At 38.7% G+C, this 10,845-nt stretch overlaps 1 protein-coding gene across 5 annotated transcripts in view; it reads right to left on the bottom strand.

The window, feature by feature from the left end:
- Nucleotides 1-400: 400 nt before the first annotated feature.
- The window catches only part of LOC578650 (putative leucine-rich repeat-containing protein DDB_G0290503), a 36,705-nt gene continuing 26,260 nt past the window's right edge, over nucleotides 401-10,845 (bottom strand). For all 5 annotated transcript variants that reach the window (XM_011681350.2, XM_030980815.1, XM_030980814.1 and 2 more), the window contains 8 exons: nucleotides 10,055-10,164; nucleotides 8,448-8,751; nucleotides 7,365-7,616; nucleotides 5,961-6,115; nucleotides 5,334-5,477; nucleotides 4,100-4,693; nucleotides 3,074-3,259; nucleotides 401-2,076 (listed from right to left, as the gene is read on the bottom strand). In XM_011681350.2, coding sequence (XP_011679652.2) covers nucleotides 2,047-2,076; nucleotides 3,074-3,259; nucleotides 4,100-4,693; nucleotides 5,334-5,477; nucleotides 5,961-6,115; nucleotides 7,365-7,616; nucleotides 8,448-8,751; nucleotides 10,055-10,164 — 1,775 coding nt within the window. In that variant the 3' untranslated portion in view covers nucleotides 401-2,046. The remainder of the gene's footprint in view (nucleotides 2,077-3,073; nucleotides 3,260-4,099; nucleotides 4,694-5,333; nucleotides 5,478-5,960; nucleotides 6,116-7,364; nucleotides 7,617-8,447; nucleotides 8,752-10,054; nucleotides 10,165-10,845) is intronic.

Raw genomic sequence — 10,845 nt, 5'->3', positions numbered from 1 at the left:
TCTTTGCACAAGTCAGACCATTTTTTTTTTTTTTTCAAGCCGAGTCTACTGTATGTAGTATGAAAGTGGTTAACACCTTGAACCGTTTACTTTAAAATCTTACCCTGGTGAGTGTTTCACGCCAATCATGCCACTAGTTCCTCTAAAAAATTCCTGGCATTGGTTTCTCAAAGGGATGTACGAATCGTGGTCACAAATCTACAGAATTTACGTTTTTTTTGTAGTTCATTATTGAAGGAAAAAATATTATCTAAAGATCATGATTGAGAGACCAATGGTGAGAGCAACTGGTGGCATGAACGGCCCCTGCCATACTCAAGTCCAACTTAAAATTGATCTTAATCTTTGTGAAACGCCCTCCTGGACTAGCAACATAATTACACAATGAGGCAAGCAAACGTATGCTGTAAAGCTAGGCAGTATAGAGGTTTTATTTACAACATCTCATGAATAATCACGTTATGCAAACAATTTAACGAGACCTTATTATTTTTCATTTTTAAAATCTGATCATATAATAATTCAATATACATGCAGTGCAATTTCAAACACATAATCTGTACATCAAACAAACAATAGCCGGTGGTGATATATATCTGAAGTCAGGAAGGTGTTAACTCATTATTTTATGCAGAGTTTACACCTTTCTGGCTCTTATCAATGATATCATACTAGCCTTAAGATGTTTATTTCATAACTAATTTACAACTTGTCAAAAATTTGTGCTATAATGGTTTAGTTAATGCCATGAAAGGTGATCAAGCACCACAAGAGTTTCACTAAAAGTAAAACATAATAATCACAGTTCTGAGAATTTATATAAGAATGCAATGTGCAGTTGTCTTTTGATTATCCAGGTAATGTTTCACAACATCCTCTTGATATCATGCTAAAGATGATTAAAGATCAAAGCTTTAGAAGTACTTTTGTTTTCTCTTTCTAATTTAAAAAAGAGTCTTCCATCAGTTTTTTCTTATTGCTATTAATACAAAATTGTACATGTATTTCAATTTGTGTGGTAAACTCATCCACCCCAAAACTATACAACTTCCATTTTCATCAAATGAAGGCACTGTGGTGTAATTAGATTTAGAATATAATATTACAAAAGCCCATAAAGTAAGAAAATTCAGAAAACCAGAATAAATCTATATGTATACCTAAACCTCTGACCCCCTTAGCTTTTCATGTTAACAGTGCGTTCATATAAACATTCAAATACACCGATGTAAATACACAGAAATATACCAAAAACAGCTCAATATTTGTAAAAACATGATGAAACATGTGGATAGTCCAATATAAACAGAATTTACATACACAAACAAATATTTAGGTCTATATATTATAGTAAATAGAGGGAGTTGATATTTATACAATTATATATAGATGCATGTAGAATTCTTCCACATCTTTACATAATTACAAGGCAGATATATTACATAATCAATCTTTTTTATGGCACTATTTATACATGATTGTAGGAAAACCACTATTTACAAGAATAAATCTGTCAAACTACTGTTATATCCTGTCCAAAATTTTACACAAATGGGGATGTCACACTCGCTTAATGACAGGTAATCTACTAAAGTACTGTATCATAAAAGTTGGGAGTTTTACAATTCTATCTAATCTATTCAATTTCAGAGACAGGCAGTGTAATTATACTTCGATCTATTATAACATAATGGTAGTTGTATTCGTCCAATTACTTCAGTAATATTAATAATTTAGAAACAAATGTACCACTGAATTGAGAAACAAGAAGCAGATTTGAGGAACATGTAATATTTTGTCTATCAACCCTGTATTTTTAAAATAATTTTTTTAATGCTGGATCGTTTCTTTTTAGATAGGTCATCAAGTACAGATTAACACTAATTTGCAAGTGTTAATTTATTTACTGGTTGGTTACAACAACAATAAACAAAATTATCTTGAAGAAAGACGTTCAACTGATACCAAAGTTGTAAAAAACTATTTAAAACGAGACCTCTCGCTGCTTGTTAAATCGATAGGTTGGTTGATGATGAGTCTGGCTCCTCACTTTCCAAAGAACCTTGCCATGGATTTCTAAAATTTGAAAGGAAATGACAAGTGTTTTAATTACAGTATCAATTCTTTTATTATATGTGGACTGAAAACCTAGACTACCACTAGAGTGCATGTTATAATAAATACAGTGTGATTTCCAGCAGTTTGTTTTAAAGTCACATAGAAGTCAGCTCTCATGGGGAATTCGACACCGTTCGGGTGTTTACCCAAATAGCAGGTGTTGTCAATCACCAGGGTTAGCCTTGAGTTTTATGACCATTATACCTTATGTAATGCTTTGCTTTTCCTTCGCCCGAATAATCTCCGAGCATGCTCCGAGAGACTAGGGGGTAATTCTTGACGGGCCAACGGGTTTGCTGTGTGCAGATTTGTACTCCCATCAATGGTATTTCCACCAAGTCTGGTGTCAGCGAATTGTAGCCTTCTGCACATGGAAACTGACTACCCACTCCCTTTAATACATCGTGCTGGACTATATAAAAATCCATCTACTGCATGATAAATTATTTAAATCATTTCAAAATACAATTCCCTTACCAAAACTCAGCACAGGCTTTAACAAATTAATTTTTTAAATAAAAGAGTTATAAACTATACTGTGCCAAGCAAATTATATTCTTGTGCCACATTGTATTTCTCAATGGATATTTTTGCTTTTATAGATTCTAGTTTATTCATAAATCTCCAAAGTGAGATGACTTACTACATGCACGCTTTACAAGGTTTGGCATCAGGGGGGTGTTTCACAAAGCCCTTTTTCGATGACATATGACAAAAATCAGTGACAAATCTGCTGATAACCAGTCAGAAGCAAGGATTTCAGTAGCTTATAACACAAACTGTCATTTGTCACTGATGACAAGTTTTGTGAAACACCCCCCCCCCCCCCTGGCCAATCAAGACCCGATGGCGATGCAGATTGCAATCTTTCTTTCAATTGGTAGTTATTGTTTGTGCTGATTGGCAGGATTGTGCCAATTAGCGTTCGGAGCAAACCAAAGGTTAAAGAACTCACCATTTTGGATGGAGTTTTCTTCTGGGGCGTGGCTACCTTCTTCTTCTTCACCTGACTGAGACCAGGGCTACCCTTCATACTGCCCTTCTTAGTAGAAAAGCGCATCGACCTCCTCCGTCTGGACGTCTTCCTCGGGGAGAATCCTACGCTGTAAGTGAGGCTCTCACGCCTGGGGTTCAACACCTCCTGTTAATAATAATAATAATATTCCGCTTATATAGCGCTTAATACAAATGTCTCTAAGCGCTTTACAGATATACTATTACCCCGGATTCAGTGCTTGCCCGCATACACAGTGTGCACAATCTCTACTCCCTGGGGAGCATTCCAGCCAGTCGCCATTTTACAAGCGCCACCTGCTAATTGAACCACAATAACTTTTGCATCCTACCGGGTGCCCATGTAACACCTGGGTGGAGAGTGGCAAATGTAGATCAATGTCTTGCCAAAGGACATTAGTGCCGCGGCGGGACTTGAATCGCGGACGTTGTGATCCACAGTCCGGTGACATATCCACTCGACCACGACACCTCTACAGCAGAGCAATACAAGGATTAAGATTTAACATGGTAGAAGAGGATCTTATTGTTATGATTCTCTTTTTATAACGGGAGAGATATCATTTTGGAAGGGACATTTTTGGTGAATAAGGGGAGAGAGTTGCATGATAGAGAAAAATGAGATATTTCTATTGAGTCATCAGTGGTGATCTTTCTAAAGACGGGTTTACCCATCAGCCCTGCATCCTATGCATCACTTGTCTCTTCCAAAGCTTTGATCTTTAGCAAACAGTTTTATGGCTGTAAGTTCATCAGGTCCAGCACACTACTGCACTAGAAATGTGAACAATTTTTTTGATGTAATAAGTGATTATATTCAGCTGTAAACGGATCTATTCCTTCAGAAACACATCATCTGTTGAGAGGCAGACGCTCATCAACTCTTATAGTTTTACACAGATTTTAACAACACTCTTCTGACTCTCAACAGACAATTTACCATCATTGCTTGTGCTAAGAATCATACCTCAATTTCTGGCAGAAAAGGTTCCTTCTTGGAATTCTTCAGAGTGGATGTAGAGGTAGTTAGGCTACCAGACAGGCTGGACCTACGAGCTCTTGAGGAACTGCGTCCCGACGCCTCCATAGCGGCTGATGCAAGACTGGTCTTACTGGATGACGAAGTCATGCTGGTCCTGCTACTAGGCCTGGAACTCTGCGTCTCTGGATGCTGAGCGGCCGTTCGGCTGGTCGTGCTGGCCAGACTGGCTCTGCTCGACTGCGTGGCTAGGCTAGTCCGACTGGACTGGCTGGCGAGGCTACTCCTGGAGTTCCCGGAGGCTAGACTGCTCTTGCTGGCAGCGAGACTGGACTTGCTCCCGGCAAGTCGCGGGCTACTCCGAGCTGCCGAGCTACTCTGTAGGCTGGTCTTACTATTGCACTTGGAGGAAGGGTTGTGGATGTGGCCCTTGTCATGTTTAGTGGTGGATGTGAAACGGGTTTGTTGCTCAGCTGGGATGCTGGAATGTGAGACGGCCTTCCTGGTCATCGAGCCAGTCTTGGTGCTGCCGGGAGGAGGGGGCGGGGGCATCACCTGGCAGGAAGATGAGCTACGCATTTGCTGCAAAACGCAAATATTAACAAATAGATCATATTTTTGTAATTGAAGAACTTGTAAAGAGCCACTTACACATCCTCTCAATAATATTCACCAAAAGTTGCAAAAACATTAAAAAACAAATGCTTACTTATCTCGCTAAATTTGTTGGGTGATGTAAATCATAAATCCCATCAAGTCCCTGCAGTTCACATTGTCCTTCATACAGCTGTAAAATATATATCTAAAGTCATTGAACTCTTACAGATAGATTCTGATAACTTAATATTGTACTTAAATAGGCATTATGCAGATGACTTCTTTGCCAGAGATTTTGATGACGGTGGTCCTCTATTGACTTCTATTAGGATCCCTTTAAATGTAGACAGGATTATGAAATGTTCTTCCTCAAATCATTCGCTCTTGCCACCAGTTTTCCACTTTCAGAACTCAACTGAAGACATACCTATTTCAGACGGCTTACAATTAGTCACTGCTTTTTTGTCTTTCCCAGTTAGAATCATGGACAGACATTTTTGGGAGTTTTTCAGTCTCATCAGCGCCTGCGATTAGGCAAATGGATATTGGCACTTTACAAATTCCTGGATTGGAATGGATTGGATAAACAATCACAATCGAAGAATGTTTAACGTGAGACACTTACCTTCGATGCTGGTTCTTCAAACTTGAACTTATCGCTCTTCCTCTTACGGGTCGACATCCTGCTGCTCTCCTCGTTACCCCGAGACAGCCTGAGACTGGAGCGACGAGTGTCAGAGCCGACCTTCAGATCCGTCTCTGTGATCTCCTACAATGTACAATTGTGATTAAAGGTGAGGGCCAAGGGGTGAAAGGTTAAAGCAGGAAACAAAATGGAGTGAAAGGTTATGAAGTGAGAGCATACTGAAATGTCAGCCTCTAATTTCTTCATCTTCTTCAGACAGTTGCACCTTGTCTGTGTTTCTACAGGATAACATGTCCGAAGGAGGGGTCTACAGAGAAGTTTTAATCTCCTGGTGGTATTATACAAAACTCAAAGATATGTAATTCACAATGTTCATTACTAAGTTTCAAAGAACCGGATCTCATCTATCTAAAATGGCCTCGTCTGTGTTTCTACCGGGTAAGATGTCTGAAGGTGGGGTCTACAGAGAAGGTTTTATCTCATGGTATTATACAAATGTAAAGTTATATGTAATACGCAATATTTCATTCCCAAGTTAAAAAGAACCGTATCACCTCTATATCTAAAATGGCTCATTTTCACGACGAATGTGCAAGTCAGTCTTACCTTCGGTGCCCTTGTCTGTGTCTCTACGGGGTAAGACGTCTGAAGGTGAGGTCTGCAGAGGGTATTCCTACGTTGGAGCTCTGCCAGTCTATCTTCCCAATCGATGTGAGCCGGCTCCTCCTCGCCACATCCTACTAGGAAGAATCCACTGGGTCCTGCCGAAACAAATTGTTTCATATAATTATGATCTCGGATTTCAAAGCTGGCGATACGACTGTAAAACCATGCAACTTGTGACTTTTGCACTGTTAATACATCAGGGGGATGTTTCACAAAGGCTATGATCGACGTTAAGTTGGACTTAACTATGGCAGGCTGTCATTGCCACTGTTTTCGTTCACAATTTCCTGGCATTGGTCTCTCAAGGGACTTACAAACTCTGGTCACAGATCTTAAGAATTTACTTTTTTGATAGTTCACTATTGAAGGAATAAATATTATCTAAAGATCATAATTGAGAGACCAATGGTGAGTGCAACTAGTGGCATGAAAGGCCTGCCATAGTTAAGAACTTAAAGTCGACCTCTGTCTTTTTTAAACACCCCCCAAAAGTGTGAAAATAATTCTTTGAAGGAATATTGTTGAAAAAGTGAGAAGGAATTAATAACCCATTGTGACTTTAAGTCACAATGGGTTATTGGGTTACTAATAGTTTCATCATTTCTTTGTAAATAAAATTAGGAACATCACATGTCAGCAATCAACAGTGATTTTATGGGAGAGAAAGGGGGGGGGGAAGGGGGAGAAGGAGAGGAAAGCGTGAAGGAGGAGTGGGAAGAGAGCACAAGGAAAGATGGAGTGGGGAAGGGGAGAAGAGAAAAAAGAGAGAGAGAGAGAGAGAAGTTGTAGTAGAAAGAAATAGTGAGGAAGAGAGAGAGTGAGGGAAGGGGAGAAGAAGTGAGGGGAGAAGAGAACAAAAGGATGAGAGACAGGGATGGGAGAAGGAAGGACGTGAGTAATCACATAAAAGCGCCTTGTATCCTCTCGATGAAAAGGTGCTATATAAATCCAATAGTTTTTGTTGTTACTAGTATTATTACTATTATAATTCATCATTATAATTACTATCATCATGTTTACTATCATTACTATTATTATCATTAGGCATAAAAAAAAAAGATGTTGTATTACCCTTTGCAACTGACCCAAAAGTCTTGAAATCTATGGTCGGCTTTTAAAAAAAGGTTTTGTTTTTTACCATTTTTTAGAGAGAAAAAATATTAGAGCATTCAAAATTTTAAAAATAACAGCCAAAATAGGGAGAATTTTGTTTTTGAAAAACAAAAAGGATTTCCAACCAACAGACACATATTTTGGCACCTAAAAGGGCAATACAACATCTTTTTTTTCTTTAGACCTTATCATTAATATCATCATCATCATCATAATCATCATCATTAATACCAGTTGTTCGATGAGTATCCAGGGTATCCCTTCTGTTGGACTTTGCCAGGTGGATGTTGCTCGCCTCCAGCTCATCCAGAGTACGTGCCACGTTATCAGGGAAGTCCGATCCCAGGCTGTTCAGACTGCCACCAAAGTTGCTGAAGTCATCAAATTGAGAACCGAACTGAGAACCGAACTGAGACTCTGCTCTGGATGTAGATCTGGATTCACTGCGCTTGCCCGACAGAGTGATCTCTATCCGGGTACGGCCTGAAGGAAAAGGATATATATATATATATTGTATATAATGTAAAGATATTATTGCACAAATACCATTTCACAAACATCCTAAGTTGAATTTATCTCTAAGTTGGACTTAACAATTATGGAAAGCCGTTAGCATCTTTGAAAATATTTTGTAAAAGTTATTTTTAAAGGCATAAAATGTTGATTCAATACATTCATATTTTTTATTATCAGGGAGATTCATTTTCTTGATGTGGAATTTATGAAAAGTCTAAAATACTTGAATTTCTGATTTTGAATATATTGCAGTTTAAGGCTACAAATGGCTCTCCATAATTTTTAAGTCCAACTTAGAGTTAAGTTCTACTTAGGATCTTTGTGAACAACCCCCAGAACTTTAAAATAACACCAAGACAAACAAAAAGTGATAACATGAAAATGTTTTCCACCATGGACATTGACTGGAGTGCAAACATGCTAATACCAAAAAGATACACTGGTATACATGTACAGGAGGAAAGATTCTTTTATTCTTTTAAAAAAGAGGAAAATAATTATTTATTCAATATACAATTGAAAGATTACAAAAAGGCTACGAATCACAATCCTTAAGTTTTTAATTTGAAACTAAATTGGATGGATCACAAATCTATAGTTCTGAAATACACTTTCCTAGCATCACCGCTAATGTGAACTACAACATGATTACTTGTAACATTCTTCACAGTACATACATGTAGATTTGGGGGCATTTTCTCAACGACAAACAATAACAAATTATTTTCACTTCTCCTTCTACAGGAGTATAGTATGAAACACTGGAATTGCCAGCAAAGCATTTGTCGGAGTGCTTACTTCTAGTGGATCTTGTGCTTCGATTCGACCCCGTCGACGATGCGAGGCTTGCAACCGACCTCGCTCTCAGGCCATGGTCAGTCTCGAGGTCATCCATCCTGAGGTCACTGTCATCGTGACTGACACGACTGACCGCTAGACCATCCAGACTGTCCACGCTATGGTTGGCCATCACGTCGTGGGTTAGGTCCAGGTGGCAGTGGACCGGGGGCGTGATATCTGTGATGGAGTTCTGGGCGGATGCGGTTGGGGTTTGGTTGGGTGTGGCCGACCTGAGACGCTCTATCTCCTCTGTGAAGGCAATCTGTGAGAAAACAGGAATGAATAAAGCATGATTTGGGCCCCGGTCTTATAAAGAGTCGATATCAATCGCAACTGCGTACATAAGAGATAGGAGACTGCAACCTTGCGTTTGATTGGAGGACTTACGATTAGTTTCGATCAATCGTAACTATTTATAAGACGGGGCCCTGAATTACTATGTGTGGGCGGTTTTTACTAACCCTTAAACGTAGCAGGTATGCTTTTCCCCCACTCCCATGGACTGATTTGCACCTAGGTTTTTGAATAGCTTTAAAAAAGAATTGTTGTTGTTTGTATTCATTTGACCAGAGTAAATATGAGTAATCTTAATTGATATTCAAATTTGCAAGGGTATTAAAATCATTTTAGAGTAAAGAAAGTACTTAACAAAACAATGCAAAAGACATCACTTCATTATAAAACACTGAAAACTAATATATTCCCTCAAGCATCCATCCCAACATTGTTTTCTTTTATCATAAATTTTAAGAAATCATTTTTGCAAAGTTAAAACATTATTTTTTTTAATTAAAAAACAACAACAGTACTTTTAAAGGCAAGTTCCATTTAAATCCAACACTCTACATAGAGTCCAAGTCTATCTAGCTGTCTGCAGCAGATATCATGATGTGCAGTTCAAAAGACGTACTAATCATGGTCACAAATCTACAGAATTTACATTTTTTGATAATTCATTATTGAAGGAAAAAATAGTATCTAAAGATCATAATGGTGAGAGCAAACAGTGGCATGAACGGCCTGCCCCTGAACATATTTGAATACTAAATAATCCTGATCGGTTATAGGGATCAAAGTTTTTGGGGTTTATATTTTAATTGAAAATCATGTACCACTGGAACTTTCATGCAACCGGATTTGATAGACTAGCAGCGTGCCCCCCCCCCCCAAATTATCCCAAGACTTTATAAAGAATCATTGTATAGCGAACAGGGCGTCCACACACACAAGGTAAGAAACAGCATATAAAGAAACTGATTTTGACGAGAGCGGTTGACATGACAGCCGGCCAATCATGAGTGTGCGGTCCATTAAGCCCCGCCCTGTTATACCATTCTAGTTCGACTATGCATCTACACACAAAACATACCGTGATTTGTTATCGAGTTCTAGTTATAAACGATGCCCACACCCTAGCTTAATATAACGTTTCTTTATATGATGTACACACACACAATTTCATTGTATGGCTATCCCGAAAGGGTATAGCTATACCGTTTCGGGATAGCTATACAATGAATTTTGTGTGTGAGGACACAGGGTAGATAAACTCGAGGGGGACTCACCCCTTGGGAATGCTGTGCTTGACATGCTTCGCTGTACTTGGCCCTGAGCTCTTCAACTTCCTTCTCAAGCTCTACAGCATGGTGTTGTCTCGTTGTCCTCTCCGCTTCATCTAGTTCAACAACAACCGCAAAGAGAGGAACGAGTACAAGCTATCATATCATTACAGTGACTCTGTAACATTGCCTCAGATTCTGAAACAAAATCCTGGATTTAGCTCATGCTGCAATCACAATTATAAACCTTTAGGTCAGTCAGGAATCCCATGACTTTTACAAGCAGATCCCCTCTCTGATAATATCAAGATATTTATGATTGGAAATCAAAATTTCATTTTTCGTTTTCCTAACGGTTTTTATGACACTATAGCCTATTGGGGAAAATGAGTCTGGTAAATCCGGTCACTCAAAGATTGTTATTTTTTTGAGGCACTTCATGATAATTTGGAAGCACAATTTTTGTTAGGGCTTCAATATTGCATCATATCACAGACACTGATAACACGTAGGACCATGCATCTCAGATTTAACATTGTTAAACGGTGCCTTTAAATAATCTGGATTCATACAGCGCTTGATACAAAATACAGACTCTAAGCCCTTTGCAGATATTATTACCCTGGTTGTTCACGCACAGTGTGCCCCATCTCCACTCCTTGGGGAGTATTGCTACCACTTAATCACCTAAAGGGCATATGGCAATCACTAACACAAAGGCTTTCGTCATCTTAATGGTGATGCAAAATGTTGTCAAATGCATTGCTGTTCCTTTAAAACAAAATTCATCCTCTAAA

The sequence above is a fragment of the Strongylocentrotus purpuratus genome, unplaced genomic scaffold (assembly GCF_000002235.5).
Source record: "Strongylocentrotus purpuratus isolate Spur 01 unplaced genomic scaffold, Spur_5.0 spur5_scaffold_11, whole genome shotgun sequence".
NCBI classification, from domain to species: Eukaryota; Metazoa; Echinodermata; class Echinoidea; order Camarodonta; family Strongylocentrotidae; genus Strongylocentrotus; species Strongylocentrotus purpuratus.
This window is presented reverse-complemented; position numbering and strand designations above follow the sequence as displayed.